The 18,459-nt window shown below is 49.3% G+C and overlaps 1 protein-coding gene and 1 long non-coding RNA gene across 13 annotated transcripts in view; one reads left to right on the top strand and one right to left on the bottom strand.

Annotated features, from left to right (window-relative positions):
• The window catches only part of BCAS3 (BCAS3 microtubule associated cell migration factor), a 586,860-nt gene that overhangs the window by 562,685 nt on the left and 5,716 nt on the right, over positions 1-18,459 (top strand). For 3 of the 12 annotated variants that reach the window (XM_071210530.1, XM_071210532.1, XM_071210524.1), the window contains one exon: positions 11,167-11,232. The exons of 8 other annotated variants lie outside the window; for them this stretch is intronic. In XM_071210530.1, the coding sequence (XP_071066631.1) occupies positions 11,167-11,232 (66 nt within the window). Of the gene's footprint in view, positions 1-11,166; positions 11,233-15,698; positions 15,795-18,459 lie in introns of all 12 variants that reach the window. One more of the 12 variants, XM_071210523.1, reaches the window with a different exon arrangement.
• LOC139437147 (uncharacterized) overlaps positions 1-18,459 on the bottom strand; it is a 37,566-nt gene that overhangs the window by 6,836 nt on the left and 12,271 nt on the right. The window contains exon 2 of the long non-coding RNA XR_011646845.1: positions 7,559-7,712. This is a non-coding gene — a long non-coding RNA (uncharacterized lncRNA). The remainder of the gene's footprint in view (positions 1-7,558; positions 7,713-18,459) is intronic.

Genomic DNA, 18,459 nt, shown 5'->3' on the forward strand with positions numbered 1-18,459 from the left:
CATGGAATAATACATACAAAAATGCTATGATAAACCTAAGTGTAATGTGGCTCCCAGAAGAATACCTTCTTCAAGGGAAGGGACAACCTCAGGGTTCCCAAGTTTTCCAGCAGCCCTTAGGCACTGGAGAACTGAGGTGCCAGCAGCATTTTTTTGGGCCTCCTTGAGGCTTTACAGATTGACATGGATCAAGGGGGCCTCCCAACCTGGGAGGGCACAAGCCCCCAGACAGCCTTTCCTTATACTGCCTTTCACCCTTCAATTCTTGCCTCTGGTACAATATAGTGACTAGGAACTTGGGTGGTCCCTGAACATGTGTGTATACACACATGCAAATGTTCACTCTGGAAAGACCAAAATCCTTCTATCGCCATACAACTCCAGTTCAGCCTGCCTCTCCTTTTTCCAAATCACTTCGTTCTGGCTATTTGTGCTGTTAGTGACTGCTCCAGCCCTGCTTCTGGGCCTAAGACAGTTTGCCCCAACAGGCCTTTTCCCAGCCTGCACTCAATGGTAACTTCATAGGCCAGTGAGATCTTGGCTGGAGGCCTTCCATCTCTTGCTTACCTGAGTCCTCTCAAGACTCCTATTCTTCACGGCAAACTGCTCCATCCCTGTTCCACTGTCCCCTCTGCTTGCCTGGGGAGGATCCCAGTGAGGAGCAACTTAGAATCTTGGGATCAGGACTGGCAAAGCTTAGAGAGTTGAAGCATTTTGGCAAGACTTGAAATGCCTGGCTTTACTGCACAGTCTCATTTCCCTGTGAATCCTCTAGGTCTTTTAGATACTTGATTTTAGCAGTTAAGCTCTCCCCCACATTCTTCCCCACCTCCATGCCAATCCTTGTGCTCCCACACCAGGAGGTTAGAAGACACATCCTACTTGTCTCTATTTCCACAGCACTAGCTGAATGGCCTCCCCAAAGTCCTTGGGTAATAATTGGCAAATAAACAAAATGGAATGGATGGATACAAGGGAAGAGAAGTTTGGCTAGAAATAGAGCTTTTTATCAGGCCATATGAGACAGCCATCCCTAAAGACTAGCCCCCTGCAACCACCCCTTCTACCACTGAAAGAAAGGAGACAAGGAACTTGGAATATGCAGTGAGCCATGTCCCACATCCTCATGCACATATTAATACATGCACAGGCACATGCGCCCCACCACTCCCCCTCAACGGTGACACCTGCCAGCTTGTGGGAAACATGTCATCATGCCATTGTTTTCCCATCTGGTTTCAGAGCTGAGGAGCAGCTCTGCCATTTACAGGCATTTTTCTTGGAAGTTGGCCTTTCTGAACCTTGCTCATAGAGCAGCCTTTCCCCTGATTTCTGGGGTCATTTGCCTTGCATTTCTGGAGCCTCAGCTCACCATATCAGAGTTTGGTATCTCTAGTAGACTCACTCTCCAGGAGCCTCCCTCTCCCAAGGGCTAGAGGAGTTACTGGATCAGCTGTCCTCTCTAGCTACCTTCTTCAGAAGCCCTTGAAGCACTGCTCCATCCAGCAAACAGATGAGTTTGAAGTTGAGTTCAATCAGAGCTGTGGAACTTCAGCCTGGCATAGAGAGGTAGTAACCTGAGCAAAACTGGCAGCGATTCATCTGCCAGACTGAGGAGAGTCTTTGTGGCCTCAGACTGGTACATGAAGTAAAGGGGGGTGGAGGGGAGGAAATTAAAACTGCATGACCCACGGGTCAGAAAATAGGAGGCTCCTTTTGTGAGGGATTTTATTTTCCTCTCCAAACTGTCACCAAAAGGGATTCATTTCATTTTCTTTTACCGTATTAGATACATGTTTTATTTTTTTAAATTTTCTTCCATTTCAAAGGCCAGTAAGTAAAGCACATGTTTTGGAAGGTTAACCTGTTCCCTCCTCCCTCTGTTGGGAATCATTTTCCACACTTTTACAACTCCAGACACAGTTTCAGTGTGGTAGTGCAGGCCTCGGCCTGGAAGGAACAGCCTAGAGCTAATGAGGCACAGCCATGGCAAAGGCAGCCTAACGCCCCAAGATACCCAGGGAAAGACAGTGAGATTTGGGAGAGAATTTCCAGCAAGTGACCCTGGCCTGTAGCAGCCTCTCAGTCCCTCTCTCTTTTCTCACAACCCTATTTCTCTAGGTGGTACCTAGGACAAACAGGGTGATATCTAGTGTTTGCCTCTGTTATGTACTCTGATGCACCAGAGATAAGTCAATTCCTTTAGCGCTTTATACAGCACTTCCTTTGGTGTAGCAATCGAGACTGGTGGCCCTGTTACCAAAAGATGAATAAGGCACAGAGGCTAACTCAAAACTTGCTCTCATGACCCCCGACACTGAAGCCCATTACACAGTATACCTCACTATAATATATAAGTTTGGTTAATGTTGTGCTGGTAACTGTTTAACAACCAGCTTTCCAAAGAGAGGCAGGAAAGCCATGATTTGCAGTGTTTGCAGATTTCCATGGTGTAAAAACTCCCATTATGGCCAAATTTAAGCTATCAACCTGATGTCGATTGGCTGGCAGAATTTCTGAAAATTTAACAGTATCCTACCTCTAGCACTCTAGTGGTAAACTATAGCACAGAGCAAATCAGGTCCCTCAAAAAATAAGGCAAAACTTTTTTAAACCTCACTATTCAAAGCATGGTCCGTAGACCAGCGTCACCATCATGACCCAGCCCTTCTGAATCAGAATCTGCATTTTAACAAGATCCCTATGTACACTGAAGCTTGAGCAGGCTGTTTTAAAGCATGGTTAACCTATAAGGCAGGGTTTAGTTCTGTCTTCCGTGATAAACATTGCCCAATTAGTCTAATTAGATCAGATGTGATTTGCAGCCCAGTTCTAAAATAACTGACAGGATTGCTTCCTTGCTACTATCCTCACGCTCCTTGCCCCTAGTATCTTTCCATGATCCCCATTCAGCCCAACTCTAGTCCCAGGTCAGTGTTCTCTGCCCTTACGCTTAGGTTGCAGAATACGACTGGTAATGCCTCTACAAATTTATGGTTTCTATTCTCCATTGAACCCTGGCCATCCTCCTGTGTTGTGTAGTCCCCCACCTTCTCCCATTCTCCATTTGCACTCTTCTCTTGCAGTAGAAACCAGTGCCTAGGACAGTGTCTTGTACCTAGGAGGTGGGCAATAACCATTAATTGAGCGAATTCTTCTACGTTCAGCCTCGGTGTTGTAGTTCTGCAGCACACTCGGCCTACTGCTGTGGCTTCTGTCCATTTGTATTCTCTTAGGCATACGCCAGATCTCTGGTCCACTAAGAGTACTTATTTTCAAAACCCAATTTTATATTCATTGTTTTATTTTTTATCTATTTTTTCCATCATTGCTGTTTAGTTTGGTGCAGGTACTCAGTTCATCATTTTGAAATCAGTTCTTATCCCTCTTGATGGATGCTGTTTCACATTTCCCCATTCTCCTTAAATCCCTTACCCCACCGTCTCTCACTCTCAGAGAGAAAACGGTGGTCGTGATGTGAGGACTCTCTCGACTCCCTGCCACGCTGATCCCAAGTCCGGCAGTCACGCCTTTTCCCCTCTCCTCCTGGAGCAGAAGAGGAGCAGCCCCTGCTCCCTGCCTGCCCAGCCTCAGTAGCTGTTCCCCCCAAGTCATCCCTGGACATTTGGTTTACTTCAACATGGACTCTGTTACCTGCCCTCCACGTTCTTGAAGCGTACTCCCTGAGCTGCTGTTTTGCTGTCCTCTCCTGGTTTTTCTTCTGCCTCTGGCTACTTTTAATCCCTTTTCTGGGCTTCCCTCCTCTGTCAGCCCCATAAGAGTATTTCACAAGGTTCTATCTTGGCCCTCTTCTCTTCTCCCTCAGGACACGGCAATCTCCTCTGCTTCCAAAAGCTGGTGATTTCTAAACAGTCTGCAGGTTGGGTCTCCCTCCAAAACCATCTAGCCAGTCACCTATCAACATTTCCACATGTCCAAAAACCGCACTCCCCCCACCGCTGCTCCTTCCCCTAGGTTCACCCCATCTCAGTGTGCAGAGCGCTGCAGGATCAGCCGCTGCCCCTCTCTCCAGATCCATGTCTTGCTGCTCTGTGCAGGCAGCAGCCAAGCTGAACACCCTGGCGGGGCCCTAAGCACGCGTGCTCTCTCTGCCTGCCAGGCCTCCGCGCATACTTTTCTCTCTGCCTGGAATGCAGCCCCCCCCGCCCGTCACCCCCTTCAAAATAACTTGACCAATTCCTGCTTAGCAGACATTCCTGTCAATATTGCCTTTCCTAGAAAAATAAAAATTTTTAAATAAGTAAAGCATGTACTTCTTCCAATCATTTAGTGTCTAAGTAAAGATTTAATCGAACATAAAAAAATAAAACCTTTAATAGACACCTGAGTACACATTAAGTACATTTTCTCTTTAGATTTTAACTCTTTCATACACTTTTTAGCTAAACCTTGGCTTTCTTTTTCACCTTCTCTCACATCTGATATCAAAAGCCATAGACCTTAGTCACAAATCCTGATCAGCTGTTTAAAGTTTTCTTGATGCATCTCTGTGACAGGCCACCTCTTTTTGCTGCTGTTGATTCCTTTTTTTTTTTAATACTTAAAAAATTTTTTTAAGATTTACTTATTTCTCTCCCCTCATTGTTTTTGTGCTCACTGTCTGCTTTCTGTGTCCATTCGCTGTGTGTTCTTCTGTGTCTGCTTGTCTTCTCTTTAGGCAGCACCAGGAACTGATACTGGGACCTTCCAGAATAGGAGAGAGGCGCTCAATCTCTTGCACCACCGCAGTTCCCTAGTCTACTGCGTCTTTTATTTTCTCTGTGTCTCTATTTTTTTGTTGTGTTATCTTGCTATGCCAGTTCTCTGCACAGGCCAGCACTCCAGATGAGCCAGCACTCTGTGCGGGCCAGCATTCTGCGCAGGTCAGCATGCTGCATGGGCCAGCACTCCGCATGGGCCAGCTCTCCACTCAGGCTGGCTCACCACATGGGCTAGCTTTCCTTCACTAGGAGGTCCTGGGAATTGAACCCTGGACCTCCTATATGGTATATAGAAGCCCAATTGTTTGAGCAACATCAGCTTCCTTTTTTTTTTAATTAAAAAAAAAATTTTAGATTACATAAATGTTTCGTAAAAAATATAGGGGATTCACATATGCCCCACTACCTACCCCTCCCACACTTTCCCACATTAACAACATCCTTCATTAGTGTGGTACATTTGTTAAAATTGATGAACACATATTGGAGCATTGCCACTAAGCGTTGATTATAGTTTACATTATAGTTTATACTCTGTCCCACAAGATTTTGTAAGTTATGACAAGGAAAACTGACAAAGAGACGATGATGGACAATGCCCATCCCAAGGAACAGAGAGAGTCTGCAGCTGCAAGCAAGATAGCCTCATCCATCTGCCCCATGGGATCTAAGCCCCCTCTCAATTAGAGGTGGAGTGGGCATCACCATCCCCAAATCCTCAGGACTGGGGAATGAACAATGGACTAGAGTAGACTTACTGGTATTCTACTAGAGACTTATTCTAGCAATGGAAGAACTTTTATCATTGAGGCGGAGGCAGTGGCCACCAGAGGTTCTGAGGGGAGGGAGATGGAAAAACAGGTGTACTATGGGGGCATTTTTGGGACATTGGAATTGTCCTGCATGACATTGCAATGATGGATACAGGCCATTATATTTTGTCGTAACATGCTGTTGTCTCTGTAGAGCTCACAAAGTCAGCTCTCATGGTTAAGAAGGATTGTCTCTTCCTCATTCATGACTGTTAGTTTTTTGCAGTCCCAATGTTTCGTTCTTCTTTACCATCACAGTACTAAAGGTAGGGAAGATGCTTCATTATTCCTTTCTAAGATCACTTTTATAGCTTCTTTCTAGTCCAGAAATAGTTAGTCTTGAAGATCACACTCCTGGCTCAATCTTTGCCTCTTACTGTCTATAAGAAATACATTTTATTTCCTGACCCAGTTCACACAAATACACAAAACTTTCACGAACCAATAGTATAAGCAATGCACTCTAGTACTTTCTCTTTTATTTCATTTTTTAAAATTGCAGTTGTGATCCTCTAAAATGAGTTCATAATATATCAGTGAATTGCAACTTACAGTTTGAAAACCAGTGCTGTAGCATGTTCTAAATCCTCTGAATTTTCCTATTTGTATATTAATTACTCAGTAGAGACTAAGGCTTGAGGATTATTCTCAACTAAAGCTCTTCCAAAGATCCCTGTCAGGAACTACTTTACTTACTGAAAGAGCTGTGCATTTTTTCCTTCTTAACATTAACAGCACATTTTGAACATTATACACAATTTTTAAACAGTCACAGGGAGGTTTCAGTTAGTTAACAAATATCTGTTGATTACCTATATTTTGTACAAGATGAACTAAAAGCACTATTTTTTTTTAAATGCTGATGTCTTTTGGTTCAAGACTAGAAATTAAGCTCCCAATAAAAGTTAGCTAATGGTACTGGAGTTGACCAGATGTGTACCCCTAAGCCAACAACCCAGTGTTTCAGGCCCCCCTCCCACTTCTAGGATTAGTTCTTCCAATGGGCCTTAGAGATTCTGCTTGTCCCACTTTAGAAACATTTTCATGCTAAGGCTACATGTTCTGTAGCAGCCAGATTTGCCACCCATCACAAGGTGCCATGTGATCAGGCTCCAGGGCAGTGACTGTTCTCTGAGCTTCTAGACCTCCTTTCTCTCTGGTCATTCCCATATCCAAAGCTGATCATTGAATTATTACTGATCATTATAAAAACTGGTAGGCCACGTTGGACTCTGCAGACCATTCAGAAGATGTGGCAATTGCTAGATTTTTCCCCACCCCACAGATGAAAAGTCCATAGCTCCGAGAATTTTACCCAGTCCAGCCCTAAGGGAAGATGCAGCGTGGTGACTTGATTCCCTGCCAGGCCATGGAAAGAGCAGCCGAGTCTCCATGGTGTCTTCACAGTAGAGGCCCCAGGGAGGCTGGAGAAGTGACACGTGTGGCACCTCTAAGTTCCCTTTCTCAATCCTGAGATTTTCCAATTCCAAGTGAGTGAGCCCCTGAAGGGTGAGCCTCCTTTATGGATCCTGAGTTAGTCACCCCTGTTCAATCTTAAGCACATCCATAGACCTCATGGGCTGAAAAGGCTGCTCGTACACAGCCAGTGTGGCACGTAGCCCCACACGTCACACCACCTGCCACCGTACAACAGCCAACCTGCTTTGCTTTTTTCCATGGGGTTTTCCCTTCTCCTCTTCCTATAGCCTCCAAATGGGTTGAAATGGTGTTCACCCCAACTCTGGCCTCCTGAGAGTAAGGGGATGTCTCTCCTGTCAGTGATGCCCTCACATGGCAGCCTGAGAAGAGGGTGATTCATCGCATTGGACTTTCTCATTTCCTGAAGGCATGGCTTCTGGCTTGAGCCTGCCTTGCTTAGCACAGACTCTTTGGGCTTCTCTGGTTAGTATCCCTGATTGCCCGCTGCTCCTAAAACTGACCCTTTCCCCACAATAGCCAGGTTTCTCGGCAAGTGCTGTCATTCAGGCACCTTAGTCAGCACCTATGTTCTTTTCTCTGCCTTACCTAAATGGGCCCTGGGGTTTTCCTCTGTCTGTAGTGCCTTTACAGATGGCTTTCAGTGTCTTCTCTCATCAACTTCATCCGTAGGCCCGAGCATTCTCTCTGTGGTCGCGTCCGGCAGGCAGGCAGGCTTGCTGTCAGCACCCTCCGTGTTGGGCTGGGTACCGTGGAGAAGAGTAAGAGATTAAAGCCCTAGAGGAGGCAACAGTGCTAAGCGATGGGTCTGTTCCTCAATGGCTTCTATCCCTAGCTTCCCACTGGGGCCCACCAAGCAGAGGTCAGGGTCCTGCCCACAGGCCATGGTCTTCCTGGGCATGAAGACAGAACTGCAGATTCACCTGTAGAGACGCCCTAATTGCCAGGGGTGGGAAGCAGTCAGGGAGGAAGCCCACAAAGACACAGAGCCACCCAGGCATTGAGCTGGGCCCCCAGCAGGCAAGCCACAAGCACTCTTGCTCAGGTGGAAGGCAGAACTGCTGTGGTGAGGCTGTGCACAGTGGGAAGCTGCAGCAAGGCTGGAGTTGTTGGGGTTGTTATTTGTGTCCCAGTTCAGCATCAGACTGCCTGTTCCTAGCTGTTTTCCATCGAGAAGAAAGCCCACATCTGAGGATCCTTTCAGTTCCCAGCACCCAGCTACTGCCACTGGGAAGAAGCAGGTGACCTTCGGCAAGTGTGTTCCTTAGCTGGGTGCAATTGCTTCCTCTCTAACAAAATCGGAGAGGGAAACCAGTAAACATAGTCAACATTTACCTACTAACCTATCATGTCCTGGCCGCCGTACTTCTGTACTAAGCTCTCCATGTATGTCATCTCATTGACTCAACGTTAACAGGCACTACCTCCCAAGGGGCTTCCCTCTGTGCTAACTCCACAAAGGTCCTCTAACCATCACAACACTGCCAGCTAGACAGCACTCTCTCCAGGATACAGATGAGGAAATGAAAGATTTGGGGAAGCGGACTTGGCCCAATGGATAGGGCATCTGCCTACCACATAGGAGGTCTGCAGTTCAAACCCTGGGCTTCCTTGACCCATAATAAATAAATTTTTTAAAAAAAGAAAGATTTGAAGTGAAAACTATCTAAGATGATAACTAAAAGATGTGGGATTAAAATAAGAAAAAAAAGGTTCCAGTTCTTAAGGTCCTGTCAGTCTCACCTGACCCGGCCATGATCTTTCATCCTCTTTTCCTCATCTTCCACCTCCCCTCCCCTTTCTTTATATTTCACCACCACCACCTACATGGAAACATAGTCACCTCTCAAAGTGACCCCATCCTCCCCAGCATATCCCCCCTAACCTGGCTTGGCTGGCATGTTGGTTAGCTCTCCTGAGGCGCCGCTGCCCTTCCTTCTGCCTGTTCATCTTTTTAGACTGACCTCAAATCTCACCTCCTCTGTGAAGCTTCCTGGCCAGGACCATGCAGCCAAACATGTTCTGTCTCTCTGAATTTCTGTACCAGCTACTCACTGGACACTTGGCCCTGGACAAGTAGAGTTTGTTGCCTTTTACATTAACTAGCAATGGCTAATTCCCTTCTACGTGCCACTGGGGAAAGGCCAGCTCCAGGGGTCCCCCCAGTCCCTCCCTCACCCAGACTGTCATGAGTGTGTCTTAACCCAATTCAGTTCCTTGGACCAAGTCTGATTCATCTTTATTACCTCTAACCACCAAACTTCTCTCTGCCCAGCATCCAGCACTGGGATGAGATCCAAGCTAAGGCTCAGTTAATGTTTGTTGAATGACTGGATGGGTTTTTGTGGCCTCTGAGAGGTAAATGAAAGTCAGCAAGAGCAATGGGGATAATTATTGTGTTTAAAAGACCCACTTGTTAGCTTCTGGCCAGGGCTCAAATCTGATTCTAGGTAGACTGCACTCTCTCTCTCTCACTCTCAGCTAAGGTTGCTGGAAGCCTCAGCCAGAGGCAGAGTCTGTGTAATGGGAGTTTAGGACTGGGGAGTTCCTCTGTGTATTTCTTAATTGCATAAAGTCTACTTTGAAGTCTTGAACGGAGACTCACTTATTCCTGTCAACCCTGGGAGGAAGTGTCATTGTGTTCTCACTGGCGACCTTTCCAGGTGTTGTCCCCTACGTGGAAGCAGGAACTCCTGTGGAAAATGAACAGACCTGGGCAAAAGTTTGGGGGAGGGCTGTTGGACCCCTGGAGCAAGGGCCCTCCTCTGGAGGCATTAACACAGGTAAATGATTAACAAAAGGGAGGATTTCTCTCTGTCCCTCCTCCTCTTCCAGAGAATTTGCCTTTAACCATTGACCTTGCTGTGAGATGTGAGATCTGAACAGAGTTGAACACAGTCATGGATGGTTAAATACCCATAGTTTCCCGTCTGCCCTGCCTCTGCGCCTCTGCCTTGTCAAAAGATGGTCTGAGGTACACAGCCCACCCCCTAGGTTTGATGGTTGGTGACAGAGGAAGACACACATGTACGTGGAAGATGAAAATTGGAAATGACCCCCTGACCCTTTAAAGACCCAAAGCTTCAGCCCTTAGAAGCAAAAGAGAGCTCTGTAGCCAGAAGACCAAGCCACGGTAATCGGATTGAATTGAACAGAAGGAGGCCTTCTGGAGTACCCATACCAGAAACAGCTGCCCAACCTCTGGCTCTTGGTGATTTCTTCCGGCCCACCCTTCTTTCTTCCCCACCCCCACCCCAGGGACCTGCAGGCCCACTACACGAGACATTCTTCAGTTTGCTGGCCGAATCCCCCAGTACCAGGCTTCACAGACCTCCCCAAATCTCCACCCACATATGTTTTATTTAGTGTAGCTCGATAGCTTGCAATTCCACCCCTCTGTGTGTTTAATTGAGTTTGTGGAGAATCACCATTCCAGTTGCCTCATTTGTTCAGGATGACTTTTTCCATTCTGTGCCCCCTTTGCTCATGTTACTGGCATATTCCCATTGTCCCCAGGCTCCAGTTGGCCAGGACAGGCTTGCCATCTCCACTTTGATGTGTGTGACTGTTTCTGTGCTGGCCTTAGGGGGTGGGCTGGGAGAACGTGGGCTAAGCCTTCCAGGGCCCAGCCTCCATCCAAGCATGTGCTGGTTCCTTGGAAAGTTTGGAGCTTCTCCGGTTTCATATTTTATTCATCCCCAAGCCACTGAGAGCTGAATTTGAGCATACAGTTAATGCATTTGAGCACGTCTCCCTGATCCTTCCCTAAGCAGTCTAGCCATCCTGCCAAGTAGCTTTGAACTTCAGGCCTGGTTTCTAAATCCACAGAGCCTGAAAGGAGGAAGAAAACCTGAGGGGCTTCCCAGATGCTGGCTTTACCTCCACATCCTTCTCTACCCAGCTTCTGGGCAGCAGGCAGGGATAGAAGAGCTCAGGGGACTGGACAACTGGGGAAGGAAGAGTAGAGGGAAGGATGATGCCAGTTTCAACTAGTGAGAAATATGTAAAACCCTAGATGCACAGTGCCTTCCAGAGGATCCTGGGGGAGCAGGCCACAAACACCCCCTGCCAAGCTTTCAGTGGGCAGACCGGATTCTGAGATCTAATCATTCACTTTGCTCTCTGCTCTTGCTGCTTGCCCTCTTGAAGGTCCATCTCACAATCCTCTTTAAAGGAGTGTTTTATTTTCAATACAGACACAGCCCTTGATGTAGCAGTAAAAAGCATCACCCCCGAGAGACACGTGGCGGTGAAGTGTTTGGGTATGTAACTTCCTGTCTTTGCCTTCAGGGAAGGCTTTGTCTCACCACTCTGTTTGTCCCTCAAGAGGTTGCCTCCCTACCCGCTGGTGCCCAAGCTTCAGGAGGCATTGCAGTAAGGGCAAGAGGTCAGCTCAGACAAGAGGTACTTTCTGGGCAGGGACTGGTTTGGGATGGGGAGCAGTTGCTGTCCTTCACCCAACAAGAGTTTCTTTGAAAACACCACTCCCTGCCCCCACTTTTAAGATGGAAGTCAAATTTTTGGATTCTGCTGCGCAGAGCAGAGAGGTCACTAGGCTCTAATGCATTTACCATTGACTGCCCCTCTTGTAGTGCGTCTATTAGTGAGTAATTTGATTTGTACCTATTCATTTGCAGTCCCTGCAGGAGCCTGGAGCTGGCCCCTAGTATAATTGGTGCTGTCTCTATTTTTACATCATTAGATTAGCCCCGACTCCTGGCCACTTGTTGTCTGCGCTTGTCTGTCCATTTATACTACCTAATGTAACACAAAATTCATTACTGATCACATTACTTTCAACTCTGAAGCCAGCCTTGTGATAAACATTTGGTTAACCCCTTCCCACCCACGGGAGGGCTGACAGGACAAATGCACTTCCACTCGACAGGCAAATCAATATCTTAATACACCAAAGTGGAATTGCATTTCTAGATTTGTTATTCCTCCTGGAGGAGCAAATGGAAGGGCTCGTCTGAGCTAGCAGAATTGAATAATGAATCGAGCCCCGGCACCAGCAGCCAGTCTGTGAACAGAGCACAAAGGCAAGCCCGGCATCAGCCCAGCGTTTTCAGCTGGACAGACAGACGGCACCACAGCAATTAATTGAGGCTTGTGATTCCCTCCCAGCTGCAGCCTGCGGGTTTAAGAGCACAGGCTGGGGCCCCAAAGGGGGCAGCAGGGACCTTGGCCACAGCTCCATTCTCTGCTAAGGCTCACTAGAACAGCTGGCCAGAGAACTGGGTCCATTTCCTTAAAATCTTACTCACTTGTGTAAATGCTACCAGGCCTGTGGACCTGGCACTAAATGCCACCAAGAAATTAAATTAAACACATTACCACACAAACTAAACTAAAGTTTACCATTCTGGAAACATACACATTTGGATTCAGATGCAGGCCAGTGATCCTGGGATTGGCTGGTTCACCCAGCCTGTGTGTGTGCCTAGCCTCCGGGTGAGCCTTCCTTGAGGGACATGCTCAGGTGCGCCTGTAGGAATGTTTGGGAGCAGCATGGGAGCTGGCCTGGGGTCTTAAAGGGACTTCAACACAGCTCTGTTTAACCCAGAAGATTCTCCTTTACCCCCATCCCAGTCACATCCCCTCCCAACCCCGTTTGTCTCTGAGTAGCTTCCACACTCTCATGTTAACATGCAGGGCTGTTTGTTTCAAAAGGAAAAATACCCCTACTTATTAAGAAACTCTCATAAAGCCTGCACCACAATGATTAGAAAAATAGGCGTGGAGGAAGTAGAATGGAACCCATTATCATGAAAGTCATAAATCCCTAAGTAAAAAAGAAACCATAAACTGAAGATACTCAATTGGAAAGGGAAGCTGGAAAAAGCAGCCCTGGCTAAGAAATATTAGCCTGAATGTGGCTACGGCCTGAAGGGGAGGAGAGGCACTGAAGCCTGGGGTCAGTGGGTGTCCCTTCTGCTGAGCAGGGCACCCTCACTTCCACGGAGGGCTGCGCGGTGCCGTGGCCCATACAGTCCATTAATAGGCTTAGAGCCCAGACAGGCCTGAAATGACAAGCAATCCTGTGAGACCTGGAGGTCTTTGGGATTCCTTGAGAGGACTCAGATGTCACACTAGACCTTCTCCATTAGACTGATACTGATTTCCCTCCATTCCTCCAACATCCCTCCTTCGTATGTTGGGGGCAGAAGGGGGGAGAAGGTGGGAGGGATGCTCTCTGTGCAGCAGTTCCAAGGTTGCCAGGTGAGAAACGAGAGGTGCAAGGAGGATTGTTCTGCTCCCCATGGAGGGCTGTGACAGGGCCAGGCCAGAGTGTTGATGCTTCAAAGGAGGGCCCCTCATCCCAAAGACTCCAGAAGCAGAACTCTCAAGTGCTCCCTGTTGTGAGGAACTGTGAAGAAGGGATCCTCTGGGCAGGGCATTGGATGACATCCCTGTGTTTAGGCAGGAGAGGGAAGGTCACTGTGTCTCTGAGGCGAGCCTGGAGCCAGCAGCTGTCTCCTCAGGGCTGGGCAGACCCTTTCAGAAGGAAAGGGGCATTAGCCAACCCTCAGTGCACTAACTTGCTCAGCCGGCAAGCCTGCTGCTTTTGGCCTCAGCTGTTAATCTTCTCCAGTGAGTGGAACAGTGTGTGTGTGCGCGCGCGTGCGTGTGTGTGTATAGGGGGTGTTTCCGTGTCCCAGCCCCTTAAGCTCTAGAAAGCAGATAAGAGCTCAGTTCTTTGCCTTTGCAGAATGGGACAGGCCAGTGGCAGGAAGGAGGTGGGTTGACCAATCGAATGAGAGACTGTGATTTCTTAATCTTGATGGAAAAAGGGGGGAAGCCACATCTTACCAAACTCTTCCGCTGCGTTGTAGAGAATTTAATTATGTTTGGACATTTGAATGAGAACCAGATGTGGCTCTGGCCCGTCAGGCCAGCAGCATTCAAGGCACGGTGTCTCCTGTGGTTTGCAGGCCCCGTGCCATCTCATAGCTCTGAAGAGAGCTCGGGAAGACCCCTGCCTGGGAGCTCAGGTGAGGCCCTCCGAGCTGTGGGACTGGACCTGGGGAGACAGGCAGGCCAAAGGCAGCTGCCAGGCAGCTGGTTCAAAGGCAGGTTTTCAAACCCCGTCTCTTCCTCATAGCCACGCAGAGTAAATATGCTTTCCAGGGCCTTGTTAGCGCCCATACCCACATGTGGACACATACAACACAAAGAAGTCCAGGAGCCTCGGCCTGCTTAAGACACCAGTGATGGCACAGCTTATTTTCTAACCAGGATATTATTTCAATAATAGTGGTCCCTTACACGTGTGTGATGTGTGTTCTGCTTCTTAAAGCCCCTTCACATTCTTTTCTCATTAGAGTTGTACACACCCGGTGAGGTCGCTAGAGCAAACCCTCCTGTCCTGGTCAACAGATGGTGAGATTTCTCAGTGAAGTGATGGGCCCAGGATATTCAGCACATCTGTGACAGAGCTGGAGTGGAGCACGTCCTCAGCTCCCACAGCAGCACTCCTTCTCACCATCCACAGAGAATTTGAGCTCAAGCACGGCTTCAGCCAGGGTTATAAAACACCTCCAAACCAGGGCACCGTGAGCCAGGTCACCTCAGCCTTTTCTATCCCCAAGTTTTAATATGTTGTGACAGGATGATGTACTCTGCCTTGGTCAGCATTTAAAGTCATTCCAATACAGTGGCACTGAAAGGGTCCCTGGACATGGGTACCACTCCAGATAGTCTGCATGGGCAATTCTGCTCTCCTTCCCTTTGAGACTGAGACGCAAGAGGGCTTAGGTCATGTGGGTTCCCTGGGAGTGGAGTGGAGCAGCCGTTCTGGTAGAGTCCTTCCTGCTGGGGCTTGGTGCCATGACCACTGCACAAGGGACCTTAGAAAGCACTCCAGCCCCCAGCCAGGCCAGCAGACCCTCTGGTTCAGGCTCCACCTACCACCATTGCTCAGCAGCTGCTCAGAGGCTGTGAAGGAAAATTTAGGGCTGGGCTGTAAGCTGTTCTTCATGAAAATCAAATGCTCTGCCTCCCTCCCTCCCCCAACGCTACCCTCACAGTTGGTTCCAGCTGCTACAGGCCAGATGCAGGAAGAGGCAGGCTCTGGTGAACATGGGGCAGGACTTTGAGAGGCACCCAGGCCTGTGGCCCCCCATCCTTCATTCCTCAGGCCCCCTTCCCTCTCATCTCTTCACTCTTCTTAGTCTTCCTTCCCCAACATTCCAATATTCAAATCCCTGTCATCACTTTCTCTACTGAGCCCACCAGAGATTCATGGACCTGACCAACTTCTGGCCTCCACCTAATGGTATTGATGCCACACTGGCCTGCCATCGTGAACAGGCTTTCCAGAGGCCTGGGAACATCCCTTTTCCTCTTTGACTACTGAAGGGAAGGGGAGGAAAGGCCATAGGACTTTTTCCTGGGTTTTTGGGGTGGAAGCTAAGGCATAGAGCATGTCTTCTTTTTGCTGGGCTCACAGTCTCCTTGGCCATCATCCCTTTCCAGATTTTAGCCACAGCTTTTACCCTCTAGGGGCCGGTTGATGCCCAGGAGTGTCTGAGGTCTCCCCCGAGCCTCAGGTCTTCCCCCAGCCCCCACTGAGGCTAGTGGGCACCTGCGCGTGGCCCCAGGGACCAAGGGAAACAGTTCCAGATAGCCTGAACCAAGAGCACAGGGATTTCCATGGTCGGAGCTGAGAGGCTGAGGCGGGCAGGCTCTATGGCTCTGGCTTGAATCTGCTACATTCTGGTCTCAGGACTCACCAGGCTTGGGAGCAAGAACTGGGCAAAGGAGAAAGAAAACACATTCGTGGGAACCCTGGGGTCCAAAGAGCCCCCGGCCAGGAAGAAAGGTGCGTGTGGTCAAGCCGGTGGCAAGAGGCTGTGTCCGGGGCACATCACCACAAGTGGGTGGCCTGGGTCTGTCAGGGACCTGTGTGCAGGCTGAGGCATTAAACCTGGGCAAAATCGGGCCAGAGTTAGCCCAAACCAGGCTTCCCGTTCTTGGACGTGGAGGAGACTTTCATCCTCAACCTCTCAGCTTTGAGAAGCTGCCCTCCTCCTTTCCTCAAGCATGCCCCGGAAGGGGACCAAAACCCCCTGTGGAGGAGGAAGGTCACCCCCAGTCCCAGCCTCTGTCCTCCCAAGACCTCACTGCCAGGGGACAAAGAAACTCTCTGGTCTATTGGCCAAAGGCAGCTTTGCCAGCTCTAAAGCCTGAGGGAGGTGCCTGAGTGCGAGAGGAGGGCCTGATACTTCAGGGAGAAGTTTGGAGAGGGAAGGGAAGGGGGAAGGATAGGGGAGCCAGGCAGCCAGGAAGGTGTGCTGAGTGTGGAGAGAAGCAAAGCCTCCAAGTAGGCTGCCGCCTCTAACTGCTGCACTTTTAGCCTCCTAGAAAATGCTCTGGGTGCTGAGGCTGGCTCCAGCCCAGAGGGGGGTCTCTGACCGGGTTGCAGGGTTTCTAGAGGCAATCTCAACAGTCACCATCTCTGTCTTCCTGAACCAACCTCTGCCTCCCCTAGTCGCATCCTGGAGGAGAGAGCAATAGCTTCCAGGCCTGGGACTGGTATAAGAGAAGCAGCCCCTGTCATGTCTGCCCTGCTTACCTCCTAGTTGCCTCCTGGGCTCATCTCTCTGGGTCCCAGCACTGAGAAGCTGCCAAACCTGCTTAGCCCACAGTGTGTGGCCTGAGGAGATGCATTCAAGCCTCTTACCTTCTTAGCCACTCTCTCTCCCAGCCCCAGGTTGCAGGCCCCTCGCTGAAAGTTAATTGCTTGGGGCAGGCCCCATTTGGATCACTTTGCTGAACTTGCAGCAGTCCTTTGGCACCCTGATCCCATATATCACATCAGGGGAAGATGCTGGAAATCCTTAACCTCCTAGAGGAACCCCCAGCCCTCCACCCCACCATGGCCTTACACTTCTCTGTCAGAAACCCTTCCAGCAGAAGGGCACTGGAGCTCTTTCTGTTTGTCACAAATGTCCTCTGAGCCAGTATTGGGTGAGATAGGGCAGTTTGGTTGGCTGCTTTATGCTATGTGGCCACCCTCTCCCTTGGGGTCCCTTAACCACAGCCCCTGCTAATGTGGAAGGACTGGGAGGTAGATGCAGGAAGGAAAATCAATGTATGTCAACAGGATTGGAAATTTATTTTCCAGCTTGGAAGAGGGTATTTGCAAAGAAGCAAGAAATGAAAAGCTGTAAACATTATCTGCCATCTTCCTCTCTGGGCCATTTCTTGATTAAAAAGAAAGACTCTTTCCCAATCACCAGTGGAGGCCAAGCTGGTGGGGGCCTGGATGGTAGATACACTTGCTGATGAGAGAAGACAGAGAGAGACCCCAAGACCCCAATGCCCTATGGATAATCAGTTACTAATTCGGTTTTAACAATAGCTCACATTGAGTAGAAGCTTTAAGCATTTCGTGATACATTCTATATGCATTATTTAATGAAATAGACATTGTTATACTCATGTTCAGGAAACTGAGGCACAGAGATGTTGAATAAGTAACTTGCCAAGTCTCACAGGTACCAGGTAGCTAGAGCCTGTTCTCTTACGGTCTTCCCTAAACTACTTCCATCAGTTTGGCTTCCTCTCCTCCCTCCTCAGGCCTCTGAGCCTCTAGCTGGAGGAAACATTTTCCCTTCTTACTGCCAGAAGTGGGTGGAGCTGTGGGTACAGGGTAAGACTGACCCTGAAGTCTAATCCCACTCCCACCAGGCAGCTTGGGTGGTTAGCTTGGGGCTGGGGTGTGCGGCTGCAACCAGGCCCAATAAAATGCCGCGCTAATCCCCTTAATGAACAGCACTGTGAGGCTCTAAATGGGCAGAACAGGACTGACTGGAGCCTCTGAGGAGCCAGGGGGCCAGGCAATGGAGGTGAGAGCAAGTGCCGGGGCTTTCTGGAGGCTGAGGCTGGGGTCCCAGGCATCCTCTCCCCAAAAGCACATGCACATTCACAGCACTCTACTTGCTGACCCCTCTCAGGTCCCAGAAATAGGCCTCCTCCTTCTGAGGTCCTGAGCTGTGGGCTCTCCACAGTGCCCCTACCTTCCAGAAGCCAAAGGGGCTTCCCCCGGGCTCTGACTGGCCAGATGTAATATCCAGCCTAGAAGAGACTGGAGACCATCAAGCCCAAAGTAAGACTTCACTTCTGACCCTCTGCTGGGGTCCCCCACCCGCTGGGTCTTCACCAGCTCTCCCAAGTCTCACTGGGCCCTGTGTCCTCAGCGTTTCAGCCCGTCCCCTGGGAACACGGGAACCAGAGGCCAGGCGGTTTGGTGAGGTGACTAATGAATGAAAAGGGGCCTCTGTACAGTCCGCCCCCAGAACGAGGGCTCCTGCTGGGGCAGGCTGCAGCCCGGCAATTCACCATGACACCTGGGAGACCGAGGAGGAGCCTTCTGGATCCCCTGACTGGAGCCACCTCCCCAGATGGAGAAGCCCCTGCCTTGCCAGGCACAGGGTGGCCTCAAGGGAGGGAGGGGAACTCCATAGAGGGCTGTGAGAATACGG

This window comes from Dasypus novemcinctus, chromosome 21 (assembly GCF_030445035.2).
Source record: "Dasypus novemcinctus isolate mDasNov1 chromosome 21, mDasNov1.1.hap2, whole genome shotgun sequence".
Classification (NCBI taxonomy): Eukaryota; Metazoa; Chordata; class Mammalia; order Cingulata; family Dasypodidae; genus Dasypus; species Dasypus novemcinctus.